The following is a 26,012-nucleotide window of genomic DNA, read 5'->3' as shown; positions in this document are numbered from 1 at the left end:
CGGCGTCGTTCGACTCTGCGATGGCTTCCAGGAAACCAGCATCCGCCGATTGCGGCGCACGGTCCCGCGGCTTGTCTTTACCCAGTATGACCGTGGGGTCCCGGCTTGCTCTACTATTTCCCCCTCGCAGTCGAAGTCTCTCACCCAAACTTGGGTCTTGGGCGGGAGTACCGGCAGCTCTCTGGCAGCGTGTCGCGGGTTGAAATTTCGCCTTTGTTGCTCCTTGGTTTCGCGGTCCTTAGCGGCTGCCTGCTTGCTCTCGCTACCCCGCTGTGCGAAGAGAGCGGGAAATGTCGGAACACGTGTGCGCAGCCGTCGTCCCATGAGCAGTTTCGAAGGGCTGAAGCCTGTTGGTCCCGGCGTGTCTCTGTAGGCCAGCAACGCAAGATAAGGATCTTCAGCCTTCTTCAGCAGGCGTTTTACTGTTTGCACCCCTCGCTCTGCTTCCCCGTTGGCCTGCGGATGCAAGGGGCTGCTCGTGATGTGGGTAAAACCGTACGTCTTCGCGAATTTCGCAAACTCCGAGCACGAAAATTGAGGGCCGTTGTCGGAAACCACAGTCACAGGAATTCCATGACGAGCGAAAAAGCTCTTGAGGTGGTTTATAACTGCGTCTGCTGTTGTGGAAGCTAGAAGCGCTATCTCCGGGTACCGAGAGTGGTAGTCCACACAGATGAGGTACGGCTTGCCACGAAGTTGAAAGAGATCTATGCCCACCATGTTCCAAGGCAGCTCGGGAATTGATGTTGGCAGGAGCGGCTCAGCATTTTGCTGGCGCGTTTTAGCGCAGATTTGACAGTTAGAGACGACTTGGCGGAGTTCACTGGATAACCCCGGCCACCACACAGACTGCCTGGCTCTGGCTCTGCAGCGCTCGATTCCTTGGTGCCCCTCGTGTAGTCGAGCGAGAATTTTTCCTCTCATGGGTTGAGGGATAACCAAGCGTTTTCCATATAGCAAGTAGCCATCGTTTTGGGATAGACTTGCTTGGTGTTGCCAGAATGGTGACAAAGCAGCTGGAACTTTGCGTTTTTCCGGCCATCCGTGCACGCAGTACCACCGAAGACGTTGGCAGATTTCGTCTTCGTTTTGTGCTTTCTTGATCGGATCGAAGGCGGAACTTTGAAGTCCGATGACAGCTCCCTTTACGTAGGCACTGACTTCGTCGCAGGTGAGCATTCCTGCTACCAGGTCGCTGGTTACGGGTGCCCTGGACAAAGTGTCGGCCGTTGCAAGGCTTTTCCCTGGCACATACTGCACCGTATAGGTGAAGCGCATCAGGCGCATGCGGAAGCGTTGAATACGTGGCGGCAGCAAATCCAGAGAGGCCTTTCCCAGAAGGGTGATCAAAGGCTGATGGTCAGTCTGGAATGTTGCCGTGAGTCCACGGATGTATTCTTCAAAGCGTTCGGCTGCCCATGTCAGTGCCAAGGCTTCCTTTTCAACCTGAGCATAGCGCGTTTCTGCCGTTGTTAGGGATCTCGAGGCGTATGCAACTGGGCGTTCACATCCATCTGGCTGCGTTTGTAGCAGGACTGCACCCAAACCATGGGCTGATGCATCCGCTGACAGTGTTGTAGGGTAGTCTGGATGATACTTGGCTAAGCACTTCTCTGAACACAGGAGGTCTTTGATGCTCATGAACGCTACTTCCTGAGCAGGCCCCCAGGTCCACTCTGATGTCTTTTTGAGGAGGTCTCGAAGCGGTGCGGTTTTCTCGGCCAGACATGGCAGAAACCTTGCCAAATGATTCACCATTCCCAAGATCCTCCGGACTCCGGCGACGTCTTTTGGCGGAGGAAGTGACTTGACTGCCTCGACTTTTTTAGGGTCGGGACGGATACCTCGGCGGTTTATGACGCATCCCAGGAAGGTCACCTCGTTAACACTGAAAACACATTTTGTGCGGTTGAGGGTGAATCCCGATGAAGCGAGTTGCTTTAGCGTCGCGTCCAGGTTCTTGTCATGCTCCGCTTGGTCGCGGCCAAAAACTAGAATATCGTCCATGAGATTGACTACTCCAGTCAGTCCACTGAGAGTTTCGGACATGCGTTTTTGAAAGTATTCCGGCGCTGACGTGATACCGAAGGGAAGTCTGGTGAAACAGAACCGCCCTGTCGGCGTGATAAAAGTAGTCAGCTCTTGGCATGCCGGAGAAAGAGGAATTTGGTGAAATCCCGAGTTGGCATCAAGTCGAGAAAATACTGTAGCCTCACCTAGCAGTGCGAGTGACTGTTCCACTGACGGAAGAGGAAACCTTTCTCTGAGGACCGATGGATTGAGGCGAGTGAAGTCCACGCAGATTCGGACTCCTCCTGACGGCTTCACAACGGGAACGATTCCGGCACACCAGTCCGTAGGGCCTTCAACAGGACGAATAACCCCTTGCTCCCTCATCTTGTGTATTTCCTGCTCCACTGCTTTTCGTAGCGGTACAGGAATGCGCCTTGCTACAGTCACGGAGTACGGCACGGCTGTCGGCTCGAGACGAATGGTGTACTCGCCCGGCAACCGACCTAGTCCGCAGAAAAGTTGGGAGTAACGCTCCTCAATGCGTTCGGTTGCGCACAGGAACTTCACCAAGCCCAAAGCCTCTATAGCAGGTAATCCAAGGAGCGGGTGCTTGAGATGTTGAACGACGTAGATGACTTGGTCGGTACTTCGCTTCTTCCATTTGATAGTTGCGCCAAATTTTCCGACAACTTGAAGCGCTTTCCCCGTCGGTCCTGCCAAAGTTTCTTTTACCGGATGGAGATCTCTGGGAACTGCGGCAAAATTTGCAGGCACAACGGAGACTTGAGCCCCTGTGTCAATCTTGGCAACCAATGGAAATCCGTTAATGCCGACTTCGACGAGCCTGATGTCGTTCTGAGCAGTGGCTGGTTGATAGACAGCGCCGAGAAAAAGTGCTGAGGTTTCCTGCTCGAGTGTTGAGACTTCTTTCGAGGGAAACTTTCTGCAGACGCGAGCGTAATGTCCCTTACTTTTGCATCTTGAGCACTTTTCGGATTTAGCCGGACACGAAGGACGAGGGTGAGGCGCTCCCCCGCAGTAGCTGCAAGACTGGCTGCTCGTCTTCGCGAAACTGGCCGGTCGCGTGCGATTTTTTGCCTTGTGCTTTGCGCGGGCAACAACATCCAAAGCAGTGCCTTCCGTCTTGACCGATGGGCTTCCCTCCGCGGCTTGAAGTTGAAGTAGCTGCTGTTGATGATGCACTGTTTCCTTCTGTCGAGCCTTGGAGAGAGCTTTGACGAGGGTGAGGTCGGCATCCAGCTGCAACGCTTCTGACAGCCTTTTATCACGGAGGCCCAAGACAAAACGGTCGCGGATGAGTCGATCCCGCAGTTCACCGTAATCGCACCTGTCCGCCATGTTGTACAGCACAGTGACGTATTGGTCAACCGTCTCTGTGGGCTCCTGTTCACGCCGGTTGAAGCACGCTGATTCGTAGACAACGTTCTTTGTCTGAACGAAGTGCGAATCGAACTTCTCCTTGACGAGGTCGTAGTTCTTTGCGTCTTCAGCGGAGAGCGAAAACGTGCTGAAGATTTGCCTCGCTTGGCGGCCCATCACGTAGAGCAGAGTCCGCACCTGCGTCTCCTGGTCTTGCCTGTTGAGACCGGATGCGTAGCGGTAGTCTTCGAACTCGAGAATCCAGGCTGGCCATTCCGACGCTCGGTCGAAAGTGAAAGCTGTGGGCGGCTTCAGCGCAAAGCCAGAACTCGCAGTTGCTTCTGCCATCACGGTTCCTTCCGACCGCTGAGGACGGCGAGAATCTCTTTAACGAAGCCCTGATCCCGATTCTGACACCATGTCGTGAGTGTTCGACGAGCGCGGAGAAGAACGACCCTCCAGACGGGTGGCTGAGAACAGAAAAGCATTTATTTTAGAAAGCGACAGGCGAGCTGGGGCTCGCCCTCCGACGGGCGCCGGGAGAGGAGGGCGCGTCCGCTCTTTCACATTACTTGGCGCTCGGCTGTTACACTAGCCGGCGGCACACCACAACACGACCCTGCCGACAAAGCCTAAAAATGCTTTCGCATTAGTAGATCTACTGTACAGTTTCCTCCATAACGGAGTTCAACAGCGTTGTCCTGTGTACTTCTCCTCCTTGTGAATGCGTCCTTTTCGCTGGTTTTCTACGTACGTATCGACACCGTCCTTCGTAGCCTGGACCTGCGGGGCTGAACGAGTCAGAAAACCAAAGGGCCCTTCCGTCTCGTGCGACATCGTGTGCTCTCTCCACGAGTGAGCGCTCTGGTTTTTGCTATGGGATTCTCCAGGCATCCGATTATTAAGGCGGAAGCCTTTAATGCCTCATCGTTGTAAACAGGAGTTGTCGACAAAAATGTCACGCTTTTCAGTTGGTCGAGACTGTCGTGACGTCACAGTGTGCATATTTCAAACGGGGCCAATTGTACTTTGGCTAGTAAACATGCAACCAATTAAAGGGATCGTATAGTGATGCTCCAAGTAAGAGGGAATGAGTTTAGTAAATTCCTTAATCACCCAATTATCAACCTTTCTAATCAGGCCAGATAAATAAATAAAACAGAGTAGGAATTAGGTCGAGTTCGGGCATCGAACCCCGGTCTCCGGATTGCGAGACGAGCATGCCAACGACTCCGCCATGCCAGCTCGATTGTTTGGAAAGAACAAAGGCGCGTCTAGTGAATACCGTGTCCGTTCACTCCCATCTTCCTCCCTTCCCGTTACGGCGAGGTTCAGGTGTCCACCGAGGTATGCGAGACAGATACATTTCCTTTCCTCAAAAACCAATTTTCCGACGAGCAAGGCGTAGAACCGAATTAGCGATGGCGTTCTGTGGACTTCCTGGCAGCGTTGCACTATTGGAGGCGAAGCTTAACATCTTAACACATATGTGACACAAGCAGCAACACCGCGCCGAAGGCTTTCGCCTCACCGCACTTTAGGTCAAAAAAGTGCCCCCCTGAATTTTCTTTTGAGAGAATAATCTTGAACCACCGGTAATCAATGTTTTTCAATTGAGAGGGGTTAATCTCAACATTTTCAAGACAGCAGAGCCAAAGTGGAGGAGGAGGAGGAGGAGGAAAACTTTTATTCCTATTTACAGTGAGAGGTCGATGGGGCGAGCTGGAAGGGCCCGCCCCTTACAAACACTAGGAGGGATCCCTAGTCCGGGATCCCTGTAGCTTCCGCAGCGGCCCGGGCTCTAGCTACCAATGCCTGTTGGGCATGGAGTTCGGAGCAGCCGCGCAGGGCAGCTTCCCAGTCCTCTCGAGTGGGGTGGAGGTGGGGTGGGTAGGCAGAATTGGAAGGGCATGCCCACACCATGTGGTAGGTGTCCGAAAACTCCTCCTCACAGTGTGGGCACGCGCCTGAGAAAGAAGAATTGAAGTGCTTAAGTACTGCCGGGCACAGTACAGTATTGGTATAGAGGCGGAGAAGCCAGCGCTCCTCCACCCTGGTGAGGCCTTTACAGGGAGGGGGATAGAGACCATGAAAATTTTGATAAAGAGAGGTGATCTCTTTAAAGGTGATGGCCGGATTGAAATTGAATTCCGGATCAGGCTGCGGATGAGGCGACGCCCGGTGAGTAAGCGCGCGGGCGGCAGCGTCTGCTGCCTCGTTCCCCTCAAGACCCGCATGAGCCGGAGCCCACACGATGGTACGATGGGTCGGAATCCCTGTGTATTCGCATGCGTGGAGAATTTTGAAAGCACGGTCTGGAATATACCCTTGCTCAATATTGCGGCAGGCGCCCCTGGAGTCCGTAATAATGACTCGGGACTCTGGATCTGCGGCGGCCAGTGCAATGGCGATCTCTTCCGCAAATGCAATGTTTGGGGCACGGAAAGTAAGGCCCTGAACTGTAGTGTTTTGGTGGATGACGGCCGCCGTGTACCAACCCCCATGGTGTGGGCCGGCCGCATCCACATAGAAGACACCTGGCTTATGGCCATATTGTTGAGAAATAGCCTCCGCCCGCGCGAGACGGCGACCATCATGGGTGTCTGCAGTCATGTTCTTCGGAAGGGGTCGCACCTGGAGTGCAAAGCGCCAGGCTTCAGGGATGCGGACCCGTTCTTCTGTATGTGTTGCGTAGGATATGTGTAAGCGGGTCAGAAGGCGGCTCCCCGCAGGTGTTTTGCTTAGGCGCAAGTATTGATTGTTAAGATGAGCTTCTCGTAACTCCCCAAAGGTATTGGTCATCCCCAGACCGAGGAGACGCTTGTTGGACGTCGTTATGGGGAGGTCGAGCGCTCTCTTATAAATCTTGCGGAGAACTACTTTTAAGGCATTCTCATCGCATTTGCGTAGGTGGAGGTAGGGAGCCGAATATAAAATCCGGCTGGTCACGAATGCATTGGCCAGCCGCAGGGCATCTTTGCATCGTAGTCCCCCCCTTTTATTGGACACCCGGCGGAGCATCCGACCCACCTGGTCCCCCACCTTACGTAGCTTGTTTAGGGTAGTGTCTATCTTGCGCCTATGATGAATGAAAAGCCCCAGTACCCGTATCTCCTCGTGTTCAGGTATCGGTCCGCTAAGTAGGGAAAGGGCAATTTTGGTTGTGCACTTTGAGTTGGGGCGTATGTCCACAAATTCAGATTTGCTCGGGGAGCATTCAAGACCACAGCGACGAGCGTATTCGTCCACAATAGCTGCCGCTTGTTGCAGGTTGGTCTCGATGTCTCCAACCGATTGTTGTGTTGCCCAGAGGGTGATGTCGTCCGCATACAGAGCGTGCTGCACACCGGCGACCTCTGCCAGCTGGGTAGGGAGCTTCATCATGGCCAGATTAAATAGTAATGGCGAGAGGACAGCTCCCTGTGGGGTCCCTCGTGTGCCAAGTTGATATGGGCCATATTCTGTGTCTTGCAGCCGGATATAGGATTGGCGATCTGTAAAGAATTCTTTGATATAATTGAAAGTATTGCGCCCACAGTCTGTTTGCGACAAGTGGGATAGGATGATCTCGTGGGTCACATTGTCGAAAGCCCCCCGCAGGTCAAGTGCGACGACTACTTTATCATTGCTGGGGTGCTCGACGGGGTCGAGAATCTCCTTGTGAAGTTGCAACAGGACATCTTGTGCGGATCGGTGTGGGCGGAAACCGTACATGGTGTCTGCGAAAATGTTTTGCTGTTCCAGGAAAGCCGACAATCTGTCGCGGACCATAGTCTCCATCAGCTTCCCCACACACGAAGTGAGGGAGATGGGCCGGAGGTTGTCGGTGTTAATGGCTTTACCTGGCTTGGGAATGAAAGTTACTAGTGCCGTTTTCCAATCTATGGGGAGTACTGTGCCTCCAATCCAGATAGTGTTGAAGTAATCGAGGAGAGTTTCGTAGGCGGGATCTGGGAGGTTGGCAATAAGCTTTACCGTCACCTTGTCCCGGCCTGGTGCTGTACCTCGCTTCATTTTAGCCAGGGCCGCTTTTAGGTCATGGAGCTGGAACGGTTGATCCAAATCCGCGTTCTCGGAACCTGCATACGAGTACGCCTGACCACGGGGATCCTGGTGTATACTCAGATATTTGTCGCGGAGCGCATCGGCCAGTTTGGCCGTGTCTCCAGTGAAGTTATGTATAGCCCTTTGAAGCTGTTTTTGTGTCTCAGTACGGGTTTGTGCCGGATCAATAAGGGCGCGGAAGAGGCGCCACGTACTCCGACTCGACATTTGCCGAGCTGCAGTGTTGCATCGGTGCACCCAATTGGAGTCGGCGAGTTGGGCCGCGTATTGTGCCGCCTGTTGGGTGATATCCGCGATGCGAATTTTGAGTTTCCGATTGTGTTTTTGACGACGCCAGCGGTGGACTAGGCTGTGTCGTGCCTCCCAGAGGTGGAGGAGGTGGTTATCCACCGCCGGGCTCGCCTCTGAGAGTTGAACATGTTGCTCGACTGATTTCAAGTGGGATACTAGGTGTTGGGACCACGTTGAGTATGCTTGGTCCATTATTGATTGAGGATTGGTAGCGTCGTCATGGATGTAATGAAATTGTCGAAGTCGGACTTACTGTTTTTATGCGAGGAATTGTCAGTAGATCTGCAGAGCAAAATAACCAAAATAGTACTGCAAGACCATTTATAAACACGTCGAGAATAATGATCAGCTTGTATATACGTGGAACTAGGGAGAAAGCCGACCAGGAGAAAAATGCCAGTAAACAGAAAGTATATCAGGAGGAAAACGATGATCGCGAGTGGGAAAAAGAGAAAGAACCACAGCAGTGAGAAGCTGAAAAAGCAGAACGGGAGCTACAGTGATTACAGCTTGAAAACGAAAAAAAAAAATATGGCGGTAGTGCGAGAGTCGGAACTCCTGAAAGAGCAAGCGATGCAGAATCCTATCGAATGAACAAGCATACGTGCATTCGTATGAAATTGGTCGGGACATAGGAGTGTACCTGGGCAATTTTGAGAGAAGTTGTCTTTTTTGTGTTGTGTTGGACTTAAAGGCCAACACAACAACACAAGCGGCTGTGGCTATCATCCGCCAGGCTCATGGTATAGAAAATTGTTTTATATAGGATGTTATACAAAAGTGTAAATCAACGGTGGTGTAATGGGCCTAAAAAGTTACTTCGTGCAACCGAATAAAGATAAAAGACAAAAAATTAGAAACGGCTTATGATAAAAGCTTCAAAAAGGTCGGGTACCTCAGCCGCCATCCTTGGCTGGGCAAGGATCTCGAGGTTCCCAATAGTTCAAATTCACAAATTCAAATTTTATTTTGCCACCATGGTACAGATGATGGCGGGGACCCGTAGTAAAAGCTGCCGTTTGACAGCTTGACAAGGCCACGGGCCCCCACTTTGACAGCACAATGCAGTTGAAATGAGGTTCTCAACTGATGACCTCAGCCGTCTTCTCAGGAATGATAAAGTGGCTGAGGTGTTTCAAAAACAAGTCAGGCAGTTGGTTAAAGTTTGTAGTTTATAAAGAAAACCAGAAAGCGCGCATAACTGGCTCTCTGGGTCAGTGGATGCCTGAATGGCGCTAATAGGTACGTGGGGTGATGACAGACAGATGTGGGCCATTTGCCTTAGCGCTGACAACGTTGTGGCAGACACGCGGCACTGCTGCAATAGGCCGCAGCGTTCTCTGGGTGAGCGAACTCTGGCGATCAACCATTTAACTGCCATCTGGGAGGGTGACATGGTGGGCGCGCTGCCTATCCAGTGTCCGGAATGCACCCAACGTTACAGACGCCAAGCCGCTTATAGTTGCCCAATACGCCATAGCTTTCGCTCTCTAACCAGATTCAGCAGTAGTTTAATCGCACAATTTTTTGTCATAATAGACCTTGGCGGCCTCCTTGATAGCTTCTATATTTCGGTTTACTAACTGCCTTGTATCGTTAAGGCGGTCCAGTAGCTGTGTCATAGATGTGTCAAAGCCTTAAAAGCATAAATAATCGTGCACTGAATGATCCCAAGCTGCTTACCGTCTCATTCGATAGACGTATACCTCGGTTTACACCATGCTGCCTCGAACCGCAAGTTTGAAGAAATTATTCATCTCGTCCTCTCATTGTAATCGGATAAGTACAGCTTGTATGCACTGCGTTGTATGTGTATGCTGTCGTCACCTTCCCTGAAATCAGAGTCGAGCTCCAGTATGGAGTAATGAGTAGGCGACCTCTAGCACATATGATTAGTATTATCAGGAGAGTAATTTCAGCATAAACAGTTTTGCTAAAGGGCCCTTTCTTCTCTGCTCGTATTGAAAATGAAGCACCCCTTTCTTGTGCTTATGACAGCGCAATTATATTCTAGTAGATGCATAAGAAAGTGCTTTTTTACTTCCTCTTAAAAAGGCACTAACGAAACCCCTCTGAAAAAGAACTCCGGCATAAGTGCTGGTGCCCAGTTGCATATGAATATATTCCACATAAGGCCTAACAGCGCTGTCCATAACAATCGCTTCAGCAGTATACACTCAATGAATAATTAATTCATACACTGAGACAGTAATATTTTCTTTTTTTCATGACTGCAATGAATTAACTGCACCTTGTGAGAAGAGCTGTGAAGTTCAAATGATAGTCCTGCAACAGGCTGTTTATAAAATTGCACCCTACCCACCACGTGTTGTCTGGTAAGATTTTCCTTCGCTTGGTGGAGACTCTGTGAACAGCTTTTGGGACTCGAAGATTGTTAAAAGTAAAAGAAATAAGAGATACGAAACAGTGAAAAAAAAAACCATAGAGTATTTTTGAAGACTGTAGAACGAAAATGGAGTTAAAAGAAGGGCCTGCAGTATTTGCAAATAAATAAATAAATAAATAAATAAATAAATAAATAAATAAATAAATAAATAAATAAATACCTTTGTCTAACATGTTTGCGTCGAAGAAAGAAAAGTGAAAAATAAGCTATCATGCATACAATACTCTGGCTTGTTAGTAACACACTGGCAAACTCAGAAAGGCACAATGCCAAAAGTGACGCCTGGCATCACTTGGGAAGAAAGCTGACCCCTCTAGCTAGAATTGCCTAATACCCACAAAAAATCCCAAAAGATAGGCATGCTAACTCTAAATGTACATTTCTCTTACACCTGCAATATTTTAAGTGTAGTGCCGCCGCAAGTAGCCCATATTTATTACTGCTACAAATACTTCGCTGTGCCTTCAAGTGCCACTCCTATCTATATGTAACAGCTTATTGCTGTACTGCATGAAGACAACTGAACTGCCCAATCTCATTTACCTGCAACCAGTGCAGCAACGGCCTGACTGAAATCAAACTAGAGCCTAAAGAAACAATGGTGAGCCACTGCACATAAGGGAGCGTGACACAAACTGCGAATTCGAAAGGTATAGCTGCACGAAACAGTTTCCACTCTCGCTTTTGCCGTGACATCTAATCCATATGCAACTACTCAATTTTTGCTGAACACCTAAGTAGCAAATTCGCTCAAGAGAATCCGAGCTTCCCAGCACGCGATGCAGCAATCAGTGCTGCTCAGGAATCATACTTGCGTGTGTATAATGAAGATCTGGAAACGCAAAACTAATATGTTGTTTTCAAAGCATACATGGTCATTGTACACTGCTTGCGAAGCAGCTCTCCACAGCAATTAGATGTAATGGAAGGCTACGACAAAAGGCACTCTTTTCCAACTGAAAATTACCAAACAGATGCACCTATGCAGACCTGATTACCATTTATCAATAAAATCACAAAACCACAGTCGCTAAAGCAAATCATGGTGATTACCACTCCATAGTTTCGTGCAAATCTAAAGAAACTACATTCGTCTGGAAAATGTTAGACTTATGGAGCATGTCAATTCATAGGATAAAAAGACACGAACCTGACAAGAAATTGCAGTGTGTGCAAATGTGTACCATTTTTTGACTACACAGAATTGTTATTTTTTCATAGTGACAAGACTACCAAAGAAGTCACCGAAGCATTCCAATTCATCAGAAAATCTAATGGTAGCGTTAGCAAACTTCTTTAGTTTTTGTCAGCGAAAGAAATGACACTACAGCCAAACGGGCGAGTTGGTGGTACATATTTGGTGCCTTGTCCGGGAAAAGAGAAGGAAAGAAAAAAGTTTGCCATTTTCCCTTATGTACATTGCCTGTCACACAATCTTAAAAATGTGTGCAAAAAGGTATGGCGTAGGGGTTGTTTTTCCGCACCCAAGAAACTTAAAAGGGTTTGTGCTGTTTTGGAAAAAAAAGGCTGAGCAACGAAAAGAATCTGAAACAACTTGTGGGCTTAAGCACGAAACAATGTATGTGCCATGCGCAGAAGAGGTAGTATACAAAATCCCAATGTCATGCGGACAAATATACATCGGGCAGACGGGGCTTTGCATCAATACACGTTTGAAAGAGCATGCAAATAATCTGGAAGCTAACAAATCTAATAATCTAGTTGACCATGTTCGAGACTGCCAATCTTGTTTTCCTTCATTGCCTTACTGTGATATCCTCTACAAACACCCGTCCCGATTAACACGTGAGATTATGGAAGCATATCACATGAGGAAAAAAAACAAGGTTATGCGTCAGTACGCCATCTATTTCATTATATGACGGTGAGGTTGCATACCTCGATGCCACGTAGAAACATGGGTTTTGTCTGTGTACTAGCTGATAAGTTGGCCACTTTTTCTATAAAATGTACTGCTTTCCTTGAATAAATTTCAGTTGTGAATCAGCGCTTGTCCTGTGTTTTCTTCGACTCTGCGTCGTTGCGCTGTTTGCCTTCAAAAGAAATGACATTGCTGCACAAAGGGTAGCTTGGAAGGCAGGTACAACAAGCGTGATTATTGTGGCTTTTTGTAGTTTTTATCTGAACTTCGATGTGTTACTGCGCGCACGTGTTCCCATTTTTGTATGATTATATTGACATTTTTCTTCAAATAAATTAGTTGTAAGTTCAGCGCCATGCTTGCCTTCTTCTCTTTCTGGTCCTGTTGTCTAGGGCTGTTTCAATTTTCTTGTCCGGTCAGGTTTCATTTTAAAAAATCATTATGAAGAAGATGTATCTTATTCGAATGATTGACTCCAATACTGATAGGTGAGCAGGGCAATGAACTATGTGATCCTTTGAAATTAAATCAGCTTGTATATTTTTACAGATACTGACACCACGTTTATGCTGCACCTATCATAGTTATGCTGCAACGAAACATAGTAGGTAAGGCAACAGCTGAAAGCCGTTTCTTTCTCGCTTTCAGTCGGGTTCCAATGACAATGTCATTTCGCCGTTTTGCTACAACCAACAAGTAATCAGGTTGGAATTTAAAATCTGGCCGCTGCATTTGACGGCAGAATACAAGAACGAACTTCATAAACTATGGGCACATTCATTTGCTGCGATGCGCACCATAACCAAAATTATATATGCTGCGAGAGCATGAAGTGCTTGACTGTTTTAAGTACTATATAGCGAAGTATACGCTTCCTTCAAGGAAACATAATTATTTGACGCGATGTTTCGATCGGAGGACAGAGCTTTACCAAGAGTGACGTCGAGTCAAATATGTTTCCTTTAACGAAGCTATACTTCGATATATATCCTGAGCCGCCCCACCGCGGTGGCTCAGTGGTTACGGTGCTCGGCTGCTGACCCGAAAGACGCGGTTTGGATCCTGGCCGCGGCGGTCGAATTTCGATGGAGGCGAAATTCTAGAGGCCCGTGTTCTGTGCGATGTCAGTGCAGGCAAAAAAACCTCAGGTGGTCGAAATTTCCGGAGCCCTTCACTACGGCGTCTCTCATAGCCTTAGTCGCTTCGGGACGTTAAACTGCCCCTAACCATAGAAAAAACCTTTTACGAAGACGCCATTTAATACCTGGAATACAAGCCTCCTGCCATATAGTATTTTCCTCACACCTGTTTATAGAAGCGAATGTTTTAGCACATGCACTTCTGGCATGTGTTCATTTTGCAGCATCATCCAGTTGCAGTGACACAAAAATATTCACTCCTCGATGAAGAAGCTGCTCACCTAGCATAATTACAGAAGGTATTTTTACACAGGACAGATATACAGCACCATGGCGGCGTGACTAACGCACGAAAAGCTTTGGTGACAGCAAGACTGTGATCTGAAATACTACATATAAGACCTGCGAAGCGGCAGTGGCTGGATCCTTGGAAGTAGTATTATAACCGCGGTCTAAATGCTCCCTTGCGCGACATATGGGAGGAGGATGCCCTCTCCCGAATGACACGACGGCGTGCTCCCTGTTCTCCGGTTGGAAAGGTTCCTTTTCACAATAGGACCGTTCCTCCCTTCTCAATAGCCTATACCCGTGCGAACAAAGAAAGCGAAACAGAAAGGAACTGGACGCGCCCCCTCCAAGGCAGTAGCATGCAACTGTGCGATGTTTGAAAGAACAGTCGTAGGAGCAAATCTCTATGTACTGTTTTCTAGTTTTCGAGGAGGTTAGTTAAATGAGTTGCTAAAGTTACCGAGATTTTTATTAAACTCAAAACGAACGAAACATCTTTGCGTTAAGAACAGAACAGCGTCGTTTTCCGAAAGCTTACTGGAAGCTGCTGCGCTCTGCTCGGTAATCTACGCGACACATTACAGCATTCCGTAGTAAGCGCTAAATGAAGGCGAGATTCTATTGGTCCAGTGACAACGCATTTGCTTACTGGGGACCTGGCAAGTTGTCTGCGCTGGGGCACCGAGCTGTGCATGCTTGAGGCAGCACGTGTCTTTGCAGCGAAAGGTGAAATACGACTTCAGCACGCCAATTCACTTGATGCAGAGCAGTGAAATTACACTTACCTCTCGCACATTGTCTTCCGTACGTCAAAGACTAAACATGCAGCGCTGACAGACGAGGGACGAAGGAGAGACGACACATACAGGGCGCTGTCTCGTCTCTCTTTCGTCCCTCGTCTGTCAGCGCTACAATATTCAGGATGTCAAACCAACTTGCGCAGCAACACACCTTGGTCAAAGACTACTTGTGCTTCCGCGTCGACGAAGAACGGAAGTTGGCGTTGAAAAGAAGAGCGATGTAGAGCCGCCACCAGAGCAGCGCACGCAGTGGCGTAGGAGTATAGAGGTTATCCTCACGCACCTACCGAGTCCAAAGCGCGTATCTCTAAAATATCGGGGGAGGGGTGGGGTGGACGGTGTATGAGTACCAGCGCAACTTGATTGGCTGCGCGCATGCCCCTGGGCTCCCTCCTTTCGTTTCCAGAGGTCGCAAATGAACAAGACATGGAGTTTCTTTTGTTCTCTGCGTCAGTTTTGCAAAGAAGGGGTGCTGCGGAAGCTCATTTTCACATCTGCTGTAACACCGTAAGGGCTTGCACGCCCCACAAATGTGGCATCGTCCAAAAAATAGGTCTCAATTACTAAAAATGCCTCAAAACGTTTTAATTATCAATTTAAGAGGCAATATAGAATTCGCAAATTTGAGTCCTGATAGTCATATGTTGGAACCCAAGAACCACTTTACAAACATCTTAGTAGATGCTACGGCCTGGAGTGTTTTAGCTCTGTGGGCAGCCCTGAACCGAAGCAAATATTAAAAAAGCGCGCTAGTGGCGCTCGTCTCTCCGCTCATTTGAAACGTCTGACAAATACTATGCAAAAAAAGGAATGTAGCAGCGATGTCATTTCCGTTTGACCAAAACAAAAACGTAACACTGCTGTGACGTTCCCGTATTCCCTAGGGCGGCTCAGGTGCCCACTGAAACAGTCAGACAGATATTGCCTCCTTTCCAATAAGAAATTATTATTGATCATGCTTGAATGAAAGTAAGTAACGGTGTCGATTCACGACAACCTTTTGTCTGTTTTTGGTGTCTTCAGGCATGTTATTAATACGTTTGGCCGTAACACAATGCCGAAGAAGTCAACTGTTGTGTCGTGTTAAGTTTTGCTGCCTAATAGGATATACTTTTTCTCTCCTGCAACATCTACGGGCGAATGCGGATGATTTCTTCGTTACTGACTGCAGCTTGGTTTTCCCCTCCGCGTTTTCCAAAAATCCAAATGGTTCCGTTTTTCCGCGTACTAAGTAGCCGTAAAGCTACGGAATTTTTGTACAGACGAATGTCTCACAAACCATCGTCAACCATCGGGTGCCATATGCTTCGGCAAAAGGACCCCGCACGGCAGTGGCGGGCCCCCGGCATTACCTGCAAAATACCCTTTGCTGACTGTTCCGCCAGCCGCTTCGGCGAAGCGAACAATTTTCCACTATGACTTTGCAGCACAATAATGATGTGAGATTTCGACCGAGAGCGCACTGCAATCGCAAATCATTCTGAGGACTAGTACCATCGCATCGCCTTTGGAATGCCATGGTTGTTGACTGCGAGCCCAATCTCCTCAACCGACCGCATACAGAATCGTGGCACATACAAAGAACATGCGGCAATGCGAACCACTCTCAGAGCTCCCTTCCATCAGTGTATGCACACGGCCTTCGGGATGTCGCAAACTTGTCCTTCCGCCAACCCGCGACGATCCATTGGTTGCAGTAACACCTCTTTTTGGGCTAGTTGCTGCCTACTTAAATGACAGAAAAACTAGCGCCAAACCACGCACACCACAAGAAAAGAACGAGGACGAGACACGAGCTCTAAAGAAGCCGCATGACGTTGTCAGGCACAGAGACGTCCCTCGGGACTGTAACATTTCTTTTTGTCCGGTGCAGTCTTCTCCCCCATGCACAATGGCAGACGGTTCACGATGCCTCTCCTATGGAATTCTGCGAGTTGAGCAGCTGTTTTCGTCATAGAAGAAAGCTTTCTCACGGCGAGCCAATCGGGGTGACCATGGTAGCACACCATGCGCAGCCAATCTAGTAAAAGACAAACTTTGCGCCAAAGATCTGAGCGAATTAATTTTCAAGCTCTTTTCACATGTTCCCACGATGGTTTAACTGGGCCGAAGAGAGCACTTAATTCTTCAGGCACGAGCCCCTTGTGGATGCATGTTGCCCGGCATGTTGCGTCCACGATGTGCGTCAAACTTCGGTTAATCGAGAAGAAGGAGGTACACAAAAGAAAGGGCCCACTGTATAAGAAAGATACTGCATTAACGCCTCTTGTTCAGCTAGTTGGTGCATAATTCAATTAACGAAAAACTAGCGCCAAACCACGCACACCACAAGAAAAGAACGAGGACAAGGATACAAGCGCTTGTGTCTCGTCCTCGTTCTTTTCTTGTGGTGTGCATGGTTTAGCGCTAGTTTTTCTGTAAAACGATCCATTGGTATCCTGCGGAATGTTATGTAAAAACCTCTGTCATTACTTCCGGGACTGTTCCGTTACTGCTTATTTAGTTTCTCGTTTAAAATTTCTTTGCTCATCGGACATCACGCCATCTGTTTACCCCTTCCTTCTCCGAGACCCTGCTGCTTGTGCTCTTCTCCTCCAAATGGTTCACCTCATAAGCAGTACAATTCCAAATTATTCACGCCAATTTCTCCTTGTCCTTTAATTTCTCTTGCCCAAGCTCTGCACAGAGGAGAGCTCCGTGCTCCTTCATTGAGCATAGGCGGTTTCGTCGTGGCGTGGCTGCGACTGCGTCCTTGACTGTGTGACTGTGTCTTGACTGATTGACTGTGACTGTGTCCTTGCCTGTGTGACTGTGACTTCGGTTTTGTCTTGTTTTGTTTTGATTATGTTTTTATTTTTCTGATTTTTCTTTTGTGGCCGGCACTCAGTGCTTTGTTAGACTATTACTTAGACCATGACTGCAGTGACTTCGGTTTTCTATTTTTTATTATTATTTATTCCACGGACTGCACGCTGTGCTTTGGCTGTCTACCTGCGACTAACTTTTACTGTGGTGATTTTTACTGCTCAATTTTTCGCTTAATTTTTTTTTTCTTTGGAACAATTGGTTCTTTTTCATTTATCTTGAATTGGCGTTAAGAATGGCAAAGCTTTGCTGGTCCAGGCATCCTCTCTCTTTCTTTTATGTTTTTTTACCTTTTCTGAGAGGACCAATAAAAGTTTAAAAGGGTATCACCCCAACTGATGTGACTCACATAGTGTATCCCCCGTGATCCAATTGCGACTCACTGTGACCTATTGTGACTCTCATACGGGGGCCTCTAGTGGCAGTAGGCAAAAAGATGGTTAAAGAAGCGTCTTTTGCTTCCACCCAGCGAATCCTTAAGAAACTGCCGAGTTTGCGCCGAAATGGCGGTTCTCCGGTGCGACTTTGGTCGGAGTGTTATAGTTTTTTCTTTGTAATGGTGAAAAGAGTAACACTATGCTCCTGTTTCAGGCTCTTCACAAGACCTATCCGGGCGACCTTTCACTCCTCTTCAAGATTCCAGCTTCAATGAATCCAGGCGCGGAGTTTCTCAAAAATATATCCACGTAAGGAAACATCTTCCTGCAGCACTATTACTCTTATTTGTCTCTAGTTTGGTCAGTTTTGTGAAGGCATGAGCAGCTGCTGCTGCCCTACCCTAGTGACGATTGGAAAAAATAGACTTTTCAATATATCTCAATTAGTGCTGATCACTAATTGCCGTGTGTTTGAAGAAATGGTGTTGCCATACAGAGGTACTACTCCTGCCTGGCAGATATAAACTAGCCTTGGATCTCCCGAGCGACGTGATCATTGCAAGTGAAAAGAGCATCTGTTACTAAGGCATTAGTGCATTAATGGCGCTGCTGCCGCTTGCTGCCGCTGCTGCTGCTTGTTGCTTGTTGCTTGCTGCTGCTGCTGGTTGATGCTGCTGGTGGTTGCTGGTTGCTACTGGTTGCTGCTGCTTGCTGCTGCTTGCTGCTGCTGCTGTTGGCGCTGGCGCTGCCGCCGCTGCCGCTGCCGCTGCTGCCGCTGATGCTGCCGCTGCTGCTCTGCTGCTGGGCGAGGTCTCCAGGCATTAACATGGCTGCTGGTGAGGTCGCGGTTGTGAACCAGCCCCGAATCATTGCTTTCTTTTAGGGTGCTCATTCTTCCTCGAAGCTGTTAAACTTCGCACGTGCCTTTCTGAAGAATCGTGGTCAGCCTTGCATGTCATCATCATCAGCCTGACGGTAACCACTGCAGGGCAAATGCCGCTCCCATGTCTCTCCAATTAACCCTGTCCTTCGCCAGCTGCGGCCACCGTAGCCCCGCGAACTTCTTAATCTCATCCGCCCACCTAACTTTCTGCCGTCCCCTACTACGTTTGCCTTCTATTGGAATCCAATCCGTTAAACTTAAGCACCAGCGATTATCTTGCCGTCGCATTACATGCCCTGACCAAGCCCATTTCTTCCTCTTGATTTCAAGTAGGATGTCCTCAATCCGTGTTTGTTCGCTCACCTACTCCGCCCGCTTCCGACCTCTTAGCGTTACACCTATCATTTATCTTTCCATAGCTCGCTGCATTGTCCTTAAGCTGAACCCTCTTTGTTAGCCTCCACGTTTCTACCCCATAGGTGAGTACCGGTAAGTTGTATACTGTTATTTACTTTTCTCTTGAGGGATATTGGTAAACTATCATTCATGATCTGAGAGAACCTGCCATATACGCTCCATCATCATCATCATCATCATCATCATCATCATCATCAGCCTGACTACACCCACTGCAGGGCAAAGGCCTCTCCTATGTCTCTCCAATTAACCCTGTCCTTTGTTAGTTGCCGCCATTGTATCCCCGCAAACTTCTTAATCTCATCCGCCCACCTAACTTTCTGCCGTCCCCTGCTACGTTTGCTTTCTCTTGGAATCCACTCCGTTACCCTTAAGGACCAGCGGTTATCTTGCCTTCGCATTACATGCCCTGCCCAAGCCCATTTCTTCCTCTTGATTTCAACTAAGATGTCATTAACCCGCGTTTGTTCCCTCACCCACTCCGCGCTCTTCCGATCTCTTAACGTTACACCTATCATTTTCCTTTCCATAGCTCGCTGCGTTGTTCTTAAATTAAGCTGAACCCTCTTTGTTAGCCTCCACGTTTCTGCCCCATAGGTGAGAACCGGTAAGATACAGCTGTTGTATACTTTTCTCTTCAGGGATATTGGTAAGCTACCATTCATGATCTGAGAGAACCTGCCATATGCGCTCTACCCCATTATTATTCTTCTAGTTATTTCCCTCTCATGATCCGGATCTGCGGTCACTACCTGCCCTAAGTAGACATATTTTCTTACTACTTCCAGCACCTCGCTACCAATTGCGAACTGCTGTTCCCTTGCTAGGCTGTTGAACATTACTTTGGTTTTCTGCATGTTCATTCTTAGCCCCAGCGTTCTGCTCTGCCTGTCTGATTGATCATGCTTTGCAGTTCTTGTCCTGAGTGGCTTAGCAAGGCAATGTCATCAGCGAATCGCAAATTACTCAGGTATTCTCCATTAACTCTTATCCCCAACTATTCCCATTCCAGTCCCCGGAATACCTCCTGTAAGCAGGCAGTGAAGAGCATTGGCGAGATCGTGTCTCCCTGCCTGACACCTTTCCGTATTGGAATTTTATTGCTGCGTTTATGGAGAACTATAGTAGCTGTGCAATCGTTATAAATATCTTCCAATATTTTCACATAACACTCTTCTACACCCTGATTCCGCAGTGCCTGCATGACAGCTGAGGTTTCCACTGAGTCAAATGTTTTCTCCTAATCAATAAAGGCTATATATAGGGGTTGGTTATATTGTGCGCATTTCTCTATCACCTGATTGATAGTGTGAATGTGGTCTATTGTCGAGTATCCTTTACGAAAGCCTGCCTGATCATTTGGTTGATTGAAGTCCTCACTCTATTAGCGATTACTTTAGTAAATACCTTGTAGGCAATGGACAGTAAGCTGATCGGTCTGTAATTCCTCAAGTCCTTGACGTCTCCTTTGTTACGAATAAAGATAATGTCAGGGTTCTTCCAAACTTCTGGTACTAACCAAGCTTCTGGTCTTGCACATAATATTGTGCAAAGAACACGAGAAGTTTAGACCGTGTCCGCTGCCATCCGTGGTGCTCACGGTTGTGCTGCCGTTTGAAGGCAGAACAGTGGCCAAAGTTTTCAGTAGATGGCTTATAATTACACGAATAACATTGCGTAGCACGTACAAAATTATAGGCTTTGGTATCTAGGAAAGCGCTAGTCTCCGAGTTTTTTTTTTTTTTGGCTGAAAATGCACCGTAATACTGGGAAGATATTTAAATATAAGCCTTTAGATACCCCATCAGTCTTCTATTGGGCGGCAGAGCTATTGATGTCATCGGTTTGAAACCTTGTACATTTCATCATCAGGGCGCCACACTGCCACACCTTGAAACAGTCGGTAGTGTCAGCGCTTGTGTTTGCTTCCTCCTCTCATCCAAGGGTTCTTTGTTGCGCTGCACATTTTGCTCTTTGACAGATTTGTCATCTCCAAAAATTAGCCCGGGCCACCACTGTAATTTGGCCTTGGCTGATTTGCACCAAAGTTGGTGTACAAGCATAACTGTGCGTGCCGGACACGATGGCGACCTTAAAATTTTGCGCGGGGTTTTGCCGAAACACTAGTGCTTGACTTTGCGTATAACTGTGGTTAAGACCATACTTAATTTTTTTTTGTTTTTGGCAATAGGGACCTATAGGCATTTTCAACACCTAAATGTTTCTCCTAAGTCGAACACCAGGACCTAAATCAAGTTGAATCTGTTTGTAAACAATAAACAGAGTCAGTTAAAATTTCTCGATACAAAACATAGTCGTCGGCAAATAACCATGAAGAGGATGTATGCCTTCAGGGATAACACTGAAATTTACCGCGAACAACAGTGGCCCCAAAAGCGAGCCTTGCGGATCGTGTGATATAAAATTTTTGTACCCTGAACTGTTCGCATTTAATACAACAAGTTGTCGCTGCTGAAACAAGTGGTTTTCTATTTTAGTACAGAGCAGTTAATGTTTCTTTCTTGAAGCTTTTTAATCAGTAGTTAGTAAGACACTGCACCAAAAGATTTGTTAAAATCCAGAAAAGATGCAGTCCACTTGCTCCCTCCATCGGCACCTGATTCTAAGTAGTGATGAAATCCGATCAGCTGCGTGGCACAAGACAGCGCCTGGCGGAAGCCATGCAGTTCTGTAATTAAGAATTTTTAATCATGTTTCATGCTTATGTTGTTAATGATATAGGCCTATAGTTACTGGCCTCTTTATTGGGACCACCCTTGTGAAACGGAACGACGTAAGCAATTTTGCAGTCATGCGATAAAATGCCTGTTGCTAGAGATCTGCTCTAGCATCTCTAGGACGGAGCATCTTTTAATACGTGGCTAAATACCATCGGGCCCAATAGGTTCCCGTTCTCCGACGTTTTTCAACAGTCGCTGAATACCGCCTGTACTAATTTCTACTGATCGCAAGTTATAATTTACTACTTAATTGTTTCCTCTATGTAATGCATGCATTTTACAAATGGATCTGAATCCATTCAAACCCATTCGAATTTCGATGGAGGCGAAATTCTAGAGGCCCCTGTACAGTGCAATGTCAGTGGACCTTAAAGAGCCCCAGGTAGTCGAAATTTCCGGAGCCCTTCACTACGGCGTCTCTCATAGCCTAAGTCGCTTTAGGACGTTAAATCCCATAAACCAAACCAAACCTGAATGCGTATTTTGACCTTCTCGCCATCCTTTCACTTTTAGATTATTCCACAGGTACCTGCAACTGCATTTTCCCTGTGTGTACCGTGATTATGTTTCTCAATCCTCCTCAGATATGTTAAATCCTGCTTGCTTTACTTGTGTCTCAAAGCCGCTCCCCACTCGTGTGAAACACGAATACATTGGCTGCTACAACTACCTGCCAGAGACACGTATTCCCAGCCGAGTTGTTCCTTTGGCTTCCTGGGAGCGTCTTCCTTCAAAATAGTACTGTTGAAAAAATGCTGACTGTTGACTAAAGAGTACTGGCAAGCACTCTGAGGTGCCAAACAACTGATTAAGAGTAGCGCTTTCGTTTTCGGGTAAAACCCGATTTAACCATATTCCTGAACCCCGAGCACATTCCTTAAAAGTCGGGTTGAACCAGATTTTTTGTGAAAATGACCGTTCGAGAGAACAAACGAGGGCAAGGGAGTGAGGGGCACGTCAAGGTTGTGTATATATGAAACGGCATCGTTAATGCACCTTAGCGTGAACAAAGTTGGAGATACCGTTATAACGTTAGCGGATGTCCTGTACTTATTCTAGAGGATTGTTTTCAACAGGTTATGTTAAACATATTTTAATGCTTCTTATTCATGACATGGCTTAATTTGAGGATATGACCGAAAAGTAAATGTCAGAAGCCGGAGGCCAAAACACGGGCACTGACTAGGCATTTGTTCGGCATCTTCGGTCAAGTGGTACCCACGGTAATGATGTCCTGTTGCAGGACTCATGCCCTTTAAAATCGCCTCTTTGATGTCGAATGACTGTTTTCGGAGTGCACAATGTCAGGCTAGACTTGCATAGACACAAAGTTGTGCGTAGAGGAGATTGACAGTTCACGCGAAGGAATAACTGTAATAGATGCGAAAAACATACTTTGTTCAACACTTTTTCTTCTGTAACAACCTGAGATTTTAATGTTTTTGAAATATTGAGCAAAAACAGGTCATTTTGTGTCACGCACAAGAACATGTGCGTATAGTAACTTGTCTTTTGCTGCGAAAGAAAGGCCCGTGAAAACCGCGAAATATGAAACTTTTTGCTGATTAACCCGATTTGTACTCGACTGAGAACTTAGGAAATATCGTACGAATTTATCCCCCGAATTCTGGAAGAAATAAAAGCCGAAAACGAAGCGCCCACTTCAGAGGCGCCAAAGCATGAAAGTGTCCAAACCCATATATAGCACACAGCTGGCAAAAATTTACCATTATGCATAACGCGAAGGACATAGGAGACTGATCAGGCTCTAAAGAATGAAGGTGGCCTGAAAGTGGTCAAGAAGATTTGCCATTTGCAAAAGCGGATGAATGCCCTATTGACACGGAGGGCAATGAAATTACCAAAACGAATAAGGCAGCTTAAGGGGCCCAAGAATTCTAGGCAGATCTCAAAACTAGACGAAAGAATCAGGATAGTAAGAATGAAGCCAGTGTTGTGCATGAACTGTACATTCCGCCGGTATTAACAGACGAAATAAAGATCGTTTCACATTCAATGCAAATGAGCAAAGCGGCCGGTGAGGATCAGGTGTCTCCGGATTTATTGAAGGATAGAGTGGTCTTTGGGCTAGACAAATTTGCCGCCCTGCATACGCAGTGCCTCGCCGCTTCAACATTACCACAATCACAGAAAAATTCAAATATCATCCGAATCCCTAAGAGGGAAGTTAGTAATTTGAAGAATTACACACTGCTCAGTTTACTGCCCTTTGTTTACAAGGTATTTGCTAAGGTAATCTGTGATCGAATTATATACACTTGAGTCTTTAGTCAACAAAGGGATCAAGCAGGTTTTCGGAAAGTGTTTTCTATAATAGTCCATATTCACTCCTTCTCTCAGGTAGTAGAGAAATGTGCAGAATATAACCAACCTCTATATATACCTTTCATGGAACACTTAACTCTGTCGACACCTCAGTAGCCGCGAAGGCTGTACAGGAGCAGGGTTGTAGAGCAGGCATACGCAAAGATACTGGAACTATACTTATAGCGGTTCCTGAGCGACCATTGACCTTCACAGTGAAATGAAACTATCAATAAAGAAGGGGGCCACGGCAAGGAAACACGATCTCTGTGCTTTGCCATTCACCGCGTTTTTTTTAAAGAAGCCCAGAGAACATGACTAGAAACGGTTGGGGATAAAGGCAGCTGAAGAATGTCCGCGTATTATCCGATTGCATGATGACATTGCCTTGATAAGTAAATAAGGGGTCGAAAAGCACACCATGATCCAGGATCTACGTAGGCAAAACAGAGAGTTAGATTTAAAGTTAGTTTAAAAAATTTATGGCAATGTTCAACAATATCGGATGGCAGCAACAATTTACGGTAGGCAGCAAAGTACTTGAAGTGGTAATGGCATACGTCTACGCAGGGCACGTAGTGACCGCTAGACTGATATAAATAGGAGATTAAGAATGGGCGAAGTTTATTTTGCAGGCGCTCAGAGTTGGTGAATAGCCCTCAAGAGGAAAGTATATAACAGCTGTACATACTGGTATTAAATTATGGTAAAAAAACTTGGAGGGCAACCAAAACGGTCGAACTTAAATTGGAGGCCACGCAGCGAATTATGAAAAGGAACGCGACATATGTATGTCAAGTTGGTGATACCACAGTCGCTATCCAGATTAAATGGAGGTGGACTTGCCATGCAAATAAGCCTACTAGCGGTCGTCATAGGGCCAGGTGTTCGAATGAAATTAGAAAGAGTGAGTGGGTAAAGTGGCCGCAACTTACACAAAACAGTTCATTTTATGGGGGTTTAACGTCCCAAAGCGACTCAGGCTATGAGGACGCCGTAGAGAAGGGCTCCGGAATTTTGAACCACCTAGGGTTCTTTAACGTGCACTGACATCGCACAGCACACGGGCCTCTAGAATTTTGCTTCCATCGAAATTCGACCGCCGCGGTCGGGATCGAACCCGCCTCTTTCCGATCAGCAGCCGAGCGCCGCCATAACTACCGAGCCACAGCGGCGTTCAGCTTGCACAAAACAGGCTATAAAAGTACGAAGAGTTGAGCTAGTTGATGCATGGAAGGACTGAACAGCACACACGAGACGAGGACACAGAAAAGAAGCGACAAGACACGAGCGCTGAGTATCAACTGAATGATTTATTGGGATAACATGTATATGTACAAAATGACAATCTGACAAACAAGTGCACATTTTCGCAAATAAGATCACTGACACCAGATATGCGATTTCGTGGGGTGAATGATGACCGAAAGGGTGCTACGCACGTATGAGAATTCTTGTGGATGAGGTAGGCTTCTTTTAATTCTCTAGTTAATTTTTCTCCGTGCTTGTACAAAGCTGAAGCCTCATTGCACAAAGACATTCAACGAGAGTGTAAAGGGGGCTTGCGGCTGCATTCCTTATGGCGTAGGGCTAGGTTCGAGGAGGGCGCTTTTCCTAAGGAGTTTTCATGTTCACGTAGCCTAATGTCGAGACGCCTTCCTCTTTGGTCGATATAATCCTTGCCACAGGTGAATGGAACTGTGTACACAACCCTTTTTGCGCACGGAAGAAATTATACTTCATGTGTTACCTGGCATTTTCCATTGTCTGCACGGCTTTTCTTGTCCTCTCTTTTTCTATTTACTTCAGCACAAATGCTGGCTAGCTTAATAGGCGAAAAAGACATAACTTCTACTACATACTTTTAAAGTTCCTTTGTAGTATATTGAGCCCCTTTACATGTGACAATAATGTTCTTCTCGACAACCAAGCCACCCTCGGTTCACGACTTACCATGTGTGCGTTCCAAGCACGAATGGCGTCCTGGTATGCAAGACGGGCGATTTGCCCATTGGAAGTTCTGGTATTGTGTGGTGGGCTACAATCATCAAAAGGTCACAGTCGCAGGATGTGCCGAATCATATCATCAGTGTGGTAGCGACAGCACAGGCTCTACAAGCACAGCCTCTGGGTATCGTG

The 26,012-nt window shown here is 47.1% G+C and overlaps 1 protein-coding gene across 1 annotated transcript in view; it reads left to right on the top strand.

Moving 5' to 3' along the window:
* Window positions 1–26,012, top strand: part of LOC149345261 (uncharacterized) — a 209,935-nt gene that overhangs the window by 129,418 nt on the left and 54,505 nt on the right. The window contains exon 11 of the mRNA XM_089542740.1: window positions 17,722–17,816. Coding sequence (XP_089398866.1) covers window positions 17,722–17,816 — 95 coding nt within the window. The remainder of the gene's footprint in view (window positions 1–17,721; window positions 17,817–26,012) is intronic.

The sequence above is a fragment of the Amblyomma mixtum genome, chromosome 5, assembly GCF_055824585.1.
Source record: "Amblyomma mixtum isolate Tamu chromosome 5, ASM5582458v1, whole genome shotgun sequence".
Lineage (NCBI taxonomy): Eukaryota > Metazoa > Arthropoda > Arachnida > Ixodida > Ixodidae > Amblyomma > Amblyomma mixtum.
This window is presented reverse-complemented; position numbering and strand designations above follow the sequence as displayed.